Source organism: Colletes gigas, unplaced genomic scaffold (genome assembly GCF_013123115.1).
Source record: "Colletes gigas isolate AHSC1104 unplaced genomic scaffold, ASM1312311v1 Colletes_gigas_Sc00034, whole genome shotgun sequence".
Classification (NCBI taxonomy): Eukaryota; Metazoa; Arthropoda; class Insecta; order Hymenoptera; family Colletidae; genus Colletes; species Colletes gigas.
Window position 1 is genome coordinate 1874195 of NW_025106663.1, and position 11739 is coordinate 1885933.

Below are 11739 nucleotides of genomic sequence, written 5' to 3' on the forward strand. Positions count from 1 at the left end.
TAATTTTCTCTAAAACTCTCTTCCAATATTTCTTAATTTTCTCCTGATATTCAAGGGTTGATTTCACCCCTAAAAAAACACGTAATTTTCACTAAAATTCTCATCCAAAATTTCTTAATTTTCTCTAGAAATTCAAGGGTTTATTTCACCCCTTAAAAAACACGTAATTTTCACTAAAACTCTCTTCCAAAATTTCTTAATTTTCTCCAGATATTCAATGGTTGATTTCACCCCTCAAAAAACATTCAGTTAACATTTAAAAAATCCATAACCTTCATTAAAACTCTTTTTCAATATTTCTTACCCTTTATGAGACATTCAAGGGTTGATTTCACCCCCCAAAAAATATTGAATTACCACTTCAAAAAACCCCAAAACCTTCACTAAAACTCTCTTTCCCAAAATTTCTTAATTTTCTCCAGAAATTCCATTGTTGATTTCACCCCTCAAAAAAACAATTCCCAAATCAAAATCTTAGCCAAATCAAAGTCTTCCAAAGCCTACCCCTATATTTTGCCCCTCAATAAAAAATAACGAAACATCGACAAAGTTAACAGATATATTTTTTTTCTTCAAGAAACCGTTATTCCTCCCCTAAAATTCTCCCTTTGTGATTTATTCGTGAAAAACACTTTCCCCTGAACTATCCAGACAATTTTCAGCATAGATTCAGCAAAGAAGGGGGGCTCTATATGACGTTGGGACATTGTGCCCCACCTGGCCATTGTGCCTCTCCAAGAAGATCCTTATTTTCCTGGATCAGCGAGAATTAACCACGGAAACGGAATCTCTCGAACCCTGTCACGAAGATCGTGGGAAAATCCATCGATATTCGCGAAAATACAAAATACAAAACACAAAAGGAAACTTTCTATCTAGATCGATCGTAAATTTCTCCAATCTGCTCGATTTCAATTCCAAAAACAATTATCCTATCTTATCGTGAATTATTCTTGGAATAAAATTAATATTAATTTCACGGTTTTGCAAATAACATGAAGCAACAATTATTTTTTAAAAATCATATTCAACAAATCACAGTAAACTCCAATCTGCTCGATTTCGATTCCAAAACAATCTTATCTTATCGTGAATTATTCTTGGAATAAAATTAACATTAATTTTACAGTTTTGCAAATCCAAGAAGCAACAATTATTTTTTTAAATCATATTCGACAAATCACAGCGTTTTGTCAGTAATAATACACAGAATATTTACATTTAGTTTTTATTTCTTTTTTGTAACCACGCGTATAAATAAACATAGCGCAATTAACAAACACGCGAGAAAAGGGACCGTGTATTCGCAAGACACATTCAGCCATGCATTAAGCAGTGGGCCTTGAAATGTGTCGTTTCTCAGATAAAAAAAAAAAACGATAGTGAAAGAGGCACTCGGTAAGGACGTCGGTTTATCAGCAATAGGACGTGACTGGAAATCGTTTTAAACGCTTTTAAACGCTCAAGGACCGCGGAAGAGCTGTCCTTTCGATGTGCAAGCATCTGGAACTCCTTTTCCCATATCACTTCTGTTCCACTTTACCAAAAACCCGATAAAAATGCACTGAAATCCATGTTAAAAAGTGTCTTAACACATTACCGACCGATATTAATCGACTGTTTTACCGGCCAACGCTTACCGACCGATAGCGTATCAATCAACTTTTTTACCGACCAACGCTTACCGACCGATAGACGATTAATCAACTGTTTTATCGGTCGGTAAAGTGTTAATTTAATTTTCTTTTTTCTTTTAAATAGATGAATAAAAGAGCAAATTTGACACTTTTCATGTAAAATGTGATGCTCCAAATACCACAAATTTTATTTCAATATATTCCTGTATATATTCGAAATTTTAGAGAATTTGTTCGAAAAATGGATCATTACATCCATACTTCGACCAGGTTGCATGGAATTAATTATTTGCGTTAGACGCGACTATGACTCTGCAAAAGTAGAGTAAAATCAAAGTAGAAACTCTCCCACTTTATTTCCCTCTTTATTAACACATTACCGACCGATAGCGTATTAATCGACTGTTTTACCGGCCAACGCTTACCGACCGATAGCCTATTAATCAACTGTTTTATCGGTCGACGTTTACCGACCGATAGACGATTAATCAACTGTTTTATCGGTCGGTAAAGTGTTAAAATTTAAAAAATTTAATTAATTCGGAGTGAATAATTTTTTTATTTGTAAAATAACAGATAAATTCACGAGGAAATAAGGCTCAATCTTAAATCTTCTCGGCTCCAAACCGTCGTCGAACGCAGTCGCGTTACCATGCTGGTAATGTTTATTGATAAGATAGTAAACATGCGGGTTACCAGCATGACAGTCTTCGAATTATTTTTTTTTTCTCTCGCGTTGAAAGCAAGTCGAAGAAGCCTGCCTCGTTTCACCACGCGAAAATACAAAGAAACTTTAGCTAATAAAAATTGTTGTAAAATAAAAAAATTGTTGATTCGAAGCGATCGAAAATAAAAGATTGTTGTAAAATAAAAAAATTGTTAATTCGAAGCGATCGAAAATAAAAGATTGTTTTAGAATTAAAAAAATTGTTAATTCGAAGCGATCGAAAATAAAAAATTGTTGTGAAAAAAAAAAATTGTTAATTCGAAGAGATCGATATTTTGACGCGTTTCAATCGCGATTAAAAAGGGGGTTAGAGTTACAAGAGAAGCCCCGAAAGAGTCAACAATGGCGGGACGATATGAACGCGACTCGGAGAGCCAAGAAAGGAATTTATTAAATTAATTTAGCCGCGTCGACGCATCTCGTACATTTCGTAGATGACCTCACTTTATAATTGTCGTGAATTACTTGCTCGAGGCACTTGGGGGACCCTCGCGACGCACACTGCTCCCTGGGTTACACATTTTACTAAACACTTTCTTACTGGACACCCGGTATAACAAAATTTCTCAAAAGATCACTGCAAACCATGAAAATTGAAAATATATTGTGAATTGGTTGCAATTTAATATTCTATGAGAGAATAAATGAAAATTATTTTTTGTTATTTATTAGCAAAAATAGTAAAAATGATCCATTCGTAATTTGCAATAAACACTTTCTTATTGGGCACCCTGTATAACAAAATTTCTCAAAATACCATTGCAAACCATGAAAATTGTAAATATAGTGTGAATTGATTGCAATTTAATTTTCTATGAGAGAATAAATGAAAATTATTTTTTGTTATTTATTAGCAAAAATAGTAAAAATGATCCATTCGTAATTTGCAATAAACACTTTCTTACTGGGCACCCTGTATAACAAAATTTCTCAAAATACCATTGCAAACCATGAAAATTGAAAATATATTGTGAATTGGTTGCAATTTAATATTCTATGAGAGAATAAATGAAAATTATTTTTTGTTATTTATTAGCGAAAATAGTAAAAATGATCCATTCGTAATTTGCAATAAAAATTGTATATAATTTGCTCGATTTGAATTTAAAAAAATTGTAGATTTTTATGAAAGAACGAATATGTATACACTTGATATTCATTCATAATTTGCAATGAAAATAGTAAACAATTTGCTCAATTCGAATTTTAAAAAATTGTAGATTTTTATAAAAGAACGAATATACATTTAATATTCATTGCATTGTATATTTCTGAAAAGGGTAGCTGAGTGTCCAATTATTAGCAAAAAATTAGTCAAGTCTCATATTTATATTAAAATCAACACATTTTTATATTTATCAGGTATTTGTAAAATAAATCTATTCTTTATTCAAATTCTAATAAAATTCAACTAAAATTCAAAGAAAATTCCAAGAAAATTCGAATAAAATTCAAAGAAAATTCAAGGAAAATTTAACTAAAATTCAACTAAAATTCAAATAAAATTCAAGGAAAATTCAAATAAAATTCAAGGAAAATTCGAATAAAATTCAACTAAAATTCAAAGAAAATTCAAAGAAAATTCGAATAAAATTCAAAGAAAATGTATAGAAAATTCGAATAAAATTCAAAGAAAATTCAAATCAAATTCAAAGAAAATTCAAAGAAAATTCAAATAAAATTCAAATAAAATTCAAATAAAATTCAAGGAAAATTCGAATAAAATTCAAAGAAAATTCAAAGAAAATGTATAGAAAATTCGAATAAAATTCAAAGAAAATTCAGAGAAAATTCAAAGAAAATTCAAAGAAAATTCAAAGAAAATTCAAAGAAAATTCAAAGAAAATTAAATAACATAAATTAAAAATATTTCAATGTATTTGCGCCAAAGAAAGTGGTGTTGGATGAAGAAGAACATGTGCCAGGGGAATTTCAAGTTCACGCTAGCCCGCACTATTTCATCGTGCGCCTCGCAACACATCAAAAGCGGCCACAAACGGAAGTGGTTCACCGTTTTGCCATATGTTAGGTATCCTCCTCGAAATATCTCTTTTTCCAGACCTTTCCCAATCTTCTCAAGCTTCCAATTGATCCGTTTCCTTCCGTGTTACTCGTATTTCCCCTCCCCCCTCGACTAGAGCCATATTTTCCCAAATCTAGAGGAAACGGACCTTAAAAGGAACTTTAACTTTCGATAAAAATATTCGACATATTTCGTTCTTTATCGTCATAGTTTTATTATTATTACTAGGTCGATTTAAATTCTTTTGTTCTCATTAATAAAATAATATATATTATTTTATTTATTTACTTGGTATTTGAAATAACTATACCTTGGCTTGTTTTAATAGTCAAATAATTTTAACTTTTTTTTTAATATTTATATAATATAAAATTTATTTAAAAAAAAAAGTCTTAATGGACATATATTCATTTATTCATTTAATTTTTATTGATTAAATAAAAATTATAGATTTAATTAAATAAATTTTGAGTTCTTTTGTTGAAATATTTATTTTTATAGTTTGAGATATAATTTAAAAATTATATATTATAAATTGACTATGGCAATATCCTGAAACGATATACAATGAAATTCTTATGAAATAGCCTCGAATTCTAAAAATTCTAAAAATTTTAGCGAAGGCAAATTTCTAAGTTTAGTGTTGATTATGGTGAAAATGGCGAATATTAATTTTTAAGGTCCAGAAACGTTGGGAAGTTGAGTGGCGGTGCAGAAATCAAAAAGAAAGCTCGCCTGGAGCAGACGTCGAGCCACAAATAGAAGCCACCGTTTCCTTAGAAACGTGCGCAACGCACGTGTTACGCAGTCAGATATAATATTTGATGCATGTGCGCGTATCGACATGCGACTTGGGTGACTCGGGCCGACCATAAGGCGACAGCTTTCGTATTCTTAACATATGGGTGGCGAGCAAGCGATCATTAAGCTAAGAATGCGGGGAAATAATTTTTAGACCCATACTCCCCAATACGAATGGAAAAATTCCAAAAGCATTACGAATTTTCCTTGAATTTTATTCGAATTTTCTTTGAATTTTAGTTGGATTTTATTCGAATTTTCCTTGAATTTTCTTTGAATTTTCTTTGAATATTATTCGAATTTTATTTGAATTTTCTTTGAATTTTCATTGAATTTTCTTTGAATTTTCTTTGAATTTTCTACGAGTTTTACTTGAATTTTCTTTGAATTTTAGTTGAATTTTAGTTGAATTTTATTCGAATTTTCCTTGAGTTTTCTTTGAATTTTATTTGAATTTTCTTTGAATTTTAGTTGGATTTTATTCGAATTTTCCTTGAATTTTCTTTGAATTTTCTTTGAATTTTATTCGAATTTTCTATACATTTTCTTGGAATTTTCTTTGAATTTAATTCGAATTTTCTTTGAATTTTCTTTGAATTTTCTTTGAATTTTCTTTGAATTTTCTTTGAATTTTCTTTGAATTTTATTCGAATTTGATCAAGTAATTTTATACCCAGTCTGCGTCATTTGCGCAACAAATTAAATGCAAGATTGTAATTGCTATTTTCAGATCCTCGAGTTACGTTCCTTGGAAAGTTTCAACTGATATGGTTTTCCAGTTACTTTGTTGGAACTTTAAGAAAATGGAAACACAATTTTCAAGATTTTTTTATGCGTAGTATTTTAAATATTGTGTTTATATTATTAGACTGCAAATATTTGTGCAAATTTATAGTTTTAGGATTAATTAATTGGGAGCACTGTAGAGGGTTGTTTCAACCCCCAAGTATAATATAGTATTTTTAAGTATTTTTGATGTATTAACCCTTTGATGTATGATTTAATTCCTAATAATTTTTCGAATGTACATTATTTGAATTTTCTTTGAATTTTAGTTGGATTTTATTCGAATTTTCCTTGAATTTTATTCGAATTTTCTTTGAATTTTCTTTGAATTTTCTTTGAATTTTCTTTGAATTTTCTACGAGTTTTACTTGAAATTTATTCGAATTTTCCTTGAATTTTCATTGAATTTTCTTTGAATTTTCTTTGAATTTTATTTGAATTTGAATAATGGCCACGAAAAAGGATAGATTTGTTTTACAAATACCTGATAAATATAAAAATGTGTTGATTTTGATATAAATATGAGACTTGATGACTAATGAGTGGACTCACGACTCTGTGAAACTTGAAATCATGAACTTTTGAGTCAATGTCATCATTGTACACCAAGGGGTTAAGTGCACTATATAGTTTTTAATTTTATTTGAATTTTCTTTGAATTTTCTTTGAATTTTCATTGAATTTTCTTTGAATTTTCTTTGAATTTTCTTTGAATTTTATTCGAATTTTCTTTGAATTTTCCTTGAATTTTCTTTGAATTTTCATCGAATTTTCTTTGAATTTTCTTTGAATTTTCTTCGAATTTTCTTTGAATTTTCTTTGAATTTTCTTTGAATTTTATTCGAATTTTCATTGAATTTTCATTGAATTTTCTTTGAATTTTCTTTGAATTTCATTTGAATTTCATTTGAATTTGAATAATGGCCAAGAAAAAGAATAGATTTGCTTTACAAATACCTGATGAATACAAAACTTAAGTGCACTATATAATTTTAGAAAATTAAAATTTCCCATGAATGCATAAACATTCCATTGACACTCCTTGCTAACAACGACTCATTTATTATTTATTTGCAGGTCTGTATTTCCAAATTCTACGCCTAACACGTTTTTGTCATGGTCTCCATTGCCACGGTGTAGTGGTCCCGTGAGTGTGCAGAGGATGCACCCAAGTGTCACGTCGGCACGCACTTCGCAAAGTGGTTACAACGCGTAAAGTTTATTTTCGGGAGCGTCGAGGCTCGAGCACGTGTTCGAGAGGAAACGGCGAACACGAGTTTCCACTTGGCGACGCTTCCTCGGAGTAGTTGTCACGTGCGCGACTCCCGAGCGACATCCCCGTAGGCTTTCGAACCACTTACAGACACTCCACTGGAAATTCTTTTTCACGAAACCATACAAGGTGATGCCATTTTTTAGAAAATTTTTTTTCTTTTTAATACGATTATTGTTAACATTAGGTTTACGAATAATTGTTGGGGGTATTTTTAGTGTAATTCGATGGGTTTACTGTTACGTTAAAATTCAGTTTTTTTTTTTTTTTTAATTAGAATATATGAGGTTTATTAAAAAATTAATTTATTTTTTTTATTTTTTTGAAAAATTTCAAATCGTTTTGGAAAAATTATTTTTAGCTAGGAGGGTCTATTACAATCATTTTTGGTCATTAGACATACCCTTGAAATCCTAACCATTTTCGAGAAAAAAATTCCTTATTGAAAATATAACTTCAGGCTAGAAATATTGCCCTGAGATTTCATGCGAATCTTTAAAATGTCATAACTTCTGAACGGATTGGAGGATTTTAATGTTCAAAGCGGCAAACGACGCGTATTTTAGTGGAGAATATGTAGAAATTGTAAAAATACTAAAAAATTTATTCATTGACCCCGTAAAGTTAGAAAAACTCCATAAAAATGGTCCAATTTTCAAACAGCCATAACTCCTACAATAGTGAATATATTTCAATGAAATTTTTTTCTGAAGTGGGCCTCATGGATACCTATAAAAAAGTATTAGAAAACTTTTCTGTGGGGCGTCAAACAAAATTACTAAAAATCGAAAACTAATTCTCAAGAAAAATCGACAGGGGGTAGGTGCCTAAATTTTCCGGCGAAAAAAAATTCTTTCAAATCGTTCTGAAAAAATTATTTCTAGCTAGCAGAGTCAATTACAATAATATTTGGTGAACAGACATACCTCCGAAATCCTACGCATTTTCGAGAAAAAAATTCAAATAGATGGATAAATTTCTCGACCAAATTCAAAAATTTCAAATCGTTCTAAAAAAAATATGTGCGGCTGCAAAGGTCAATTACAATCATTTTTGGTGAATAGACATATCCACGAATTCCTACTCAATTTCGAGAAAAAAATTCAGGAAGTTGGACAAATTTTTCGACGAAATTAAAAATTTTCAAATCGTTATAAAAAAATTATTCTTAGCTAGAGAAGTAAATTGCAATCATTTTTCGTCAATAGACATACCCCCGAAATCCTACCCATTTTCGAGAAAAAAATTCGAGTAGGTGCAGAAATTTTTCGACAAAATTAAGAATTTTCAAATTCTTCTAAAAAAATTATTCTTAGCTAGGGGTGTCAATTACAATCACTTTTGGTGAATAGACCTACCCCCGAAATCCTACCCACTTTCGAGAAAAAAATTCCTAATTGAAAAGTATAATACCTGACCATAAATGTTTCCCTCAAATTTCATACTATAAATAAAATAAATAATATACTATAAAAAATCATAACTCCTGAATGGATTGGAGATGCAAAATGCAAGCTTGTTTAAAAAAATTAGAAAAATTCTGTCACTTTTTGAACAGACCTTGTACATTTATTTCATTACATCACCTAAATTCAACTCAAATTGCCCAAAAAATAAAATTCCCTAATTCTGTAACGTCAGATTCACAATTTGACCATGTCGAATTGACGTGATCCCCCAAATCCAACGTTGAAAATATTAAAAATTCAAGTTATCTCCTCCCATTGGAATTTTTCTCAGCGTTTTAGGTGAAATGGAAAAAGGATCTAACCTTTTTATTACACGTGTGTGAGGCGTTGGGAGTGCTGCTGATGAACCATCCTACCCTGCTCCTGTTCCCACCAGCTGACAACGTCCATGAATTCACCGGATTCGGTGATCTCCTGTTTATAATAGAGAGCCCCGGAGAAAGTTTCCGGACTCGTTGCGTAAACGGTGGCTGCACCCTCTTCGCTATCCCCGGCGCCACTGTACGGCGACAGTGTCTGCGGCTCGAGGTTCTCCTCGTTCTGTCCATAATACTCCGAGGGTGGAGAGGCTATCGAGTTAGGGGACAACCTGGAAAAGTTCTGCGCCCCTGACATAGTCCTAGGCTCCAGGTTCTCTTCATCCCCCACCGAGGATGAATAATAATCCCGCGGGGATGCTACCGCGGTTCGATGCGGTGACAATCTGCAACATCGTCGTCAAATCAAATCAAATTGTCATCCACACAAGTTGTAATCGTAGTCAACCATATCACTGACTAGCTTTTTTTTATTTTAGGGCATTAGAACTATTGGAATCCTTCACGTCAAATGGAAGAACATAGGGCTAACTAACTTCTTTACTCAACAACTCATCTCAGCAAGTTAGTTCAAGCAAATCAAATCAAATTATCATCCACACAAGTTGTAATCGTAGTCAAATATATCACTGACTAGCTTTTTTTTATCTTAGGGCACCAGAACCATTGGAATCCTCCACGTCAAATGGAAGAACACAAGTCTAACAAACAGCTCATCTCAGCAAGTTCATTCAAGCAAATCAAATCAAATCGTCATCCATACAAGTTGTAATCGTGGACAACCATATCACTGACTAGCTTTTTTTTATTTTAGGCCACCAGAACAGTTGAAATCCTTCACATCAAATGGAAGAATATAAGTTTAACAAACATACCTACCCAACAGCTCATCTCAGCAAGTTAAATCAAGCAAATTAAATCAAATCGTCATGCATACAAGTTGTAATCGTAGACAACCATATCACTGACTAGCTTTTTTTTATTTTAGGCCACCAGAACCGTTGGAATCCTTCACGTCAAATTGAAGAACACAAGTCTAACAAATAGCTCATCTCAGCAAGTTCATTCAAGCAAATCAAATCAAATCGTCATCCATACAAGTTGTACTCGTAGACAACCGTATCACTGACTAGCTTTTTTTTATTTCAGGCCACCAGAACCATTGGAATCCTTCACATCAAATGGAAGAACATAGGTCTAACAAACATTCCTACCCAATAGCTCATCTCAGGAAGTTCATTCAAGCAAATCAAATCAAATCGTCATCCATACAAGTTGTACTCGTAGACAACCATATCACTGACTAGCTTTTTTTTATTTTAGGCCACCAGAACCGTTGGAATCCTTCACGTCAAATGGAAGATCATAAGTCTAACAAACAGCTCATCTCAGCAAGTTCATTCAAGCAAATCAAATCAAATCGTCATGCATACAAGTTGTAATCGTAGACAACCATATCACTGACTAGCTTTTTTTTATTTTAGGCCACCAGAACCGTTGGAATCCTTCACATCAAATGGAAGAACCCAAGTCTAACAAATCAGTCTAAACATCATCGTTTAAATATATTTACCTGGACGTGTTTTTTTGTTTCCCATTGTCTTCGTCGTCTTCCAGGTGCTCGTTGTCGTCGTCATCGCCAGCAAGGACATCGTCCTCGAGGATAAGCCTCTCGCCGGACCCGTTGTGGCTGGAAGAAACGACGCTGCTGGTGGGCGATGGCATGCACTGTGCAACACCCAAGTTGGCGTCGTATTCCAATCCATCAGCCTCCGCGAGTAGCCTTTGAAGTCCCCTGATGTACTCGACAGCCATACGCAGGGTCTCCACTTTGGACAGTTTCTTGCCCCTGTCTCCATACCCCGCGGCTATGTGACTCGGAATGTGTTGCCTCAATGTTGCAAATCCGTTGTTTACCTGCTTCACGCGGTTCCTCTCGCGAGCGTTTCTTCTCGCGACCGCCACCGGCGGCGGTTGACCGTTCTTCCCGTGTTTCTTCAGTCTGGAGGGGTCGTAGGGGGGCAACACAGTCGTGGAGTTCATGTTGCCGTTGTTCTTGGGGACTATCAGGTGAGGCTGGTTGCCGATTATGTTGCTCTCGTTGTCCTGGAGGGTCCTCAGCAGCATCAACTGCTCCTGATCGTTCCCGTTCAGTTGCACTCTGTTGCAGAACACCGTGACACCCATAGTCGTCATCCTGAGGCGTTCCTTCTCATCTGTCTCGGTGTTCCCCGGGTTCCCCAGCGTCCCGACTGCACGCAGAACTTTGTGTCGTGAGAATAGCCAAGTCGATTAGTTGCTTATCGACTCTAATGCCTCTCGAGGACGAGTCTAATTGATGGACTTATAAATAAAACGCGCTCTCCCCTCGGACACCGAGATGATTACACAGACGGTTCGACTCTTCGATTTTACTCTTCGGTTTGGATCTGGGTCAGAATATTTCGAACGTTATCTATCAAAATTCTTGGATTGTAATTGCTTTGTTGAGTGTTTTTGAGAACTTTGAGAGTTTCAGTTGTCGAGATCTTTGGCTCGAACGGTCCACGGCCAAATGACAAAGCTGATGACCCGAACCAAGATCCAATTGTCTCGCTGCCGGTCGCAACGACTTAAGTAAAGCAGTGAGGTCACCGTCTATTCTTCTGCCCGACGGTCGACGACTCCACGAAAATAATACGCGATTTTTCCCGATCTCAGAGCATT

General features: G+C 33.8%; 1 protein-coding gene across 1 annotated transcript; it reads right to left on the minus strand.

Moving 5' to 3' along the window:
• Nucleotides 1–9025: 9025 nt before the first annotated feature.
• LOC122402244 lies at nucleotides 9026–11229 on the minus strand. Its single transcript, XM_043404869.1, has 2 exons — nucleotides 10607–11229; nucleotides 9026–9419 (listed from the first exon to the last, which is right to left on the minus strand). The coding sequence occupies exons 1-2, from the start codon at nucleotides 11227–11229 to the stop codon at nucleotides 9026–9028; spliced, it is 1017 nt and encodes a 338-aa protein (XP_043260804.1).
• Nucleotides 11230–11739: the final 510 nt, after the last annotated feature.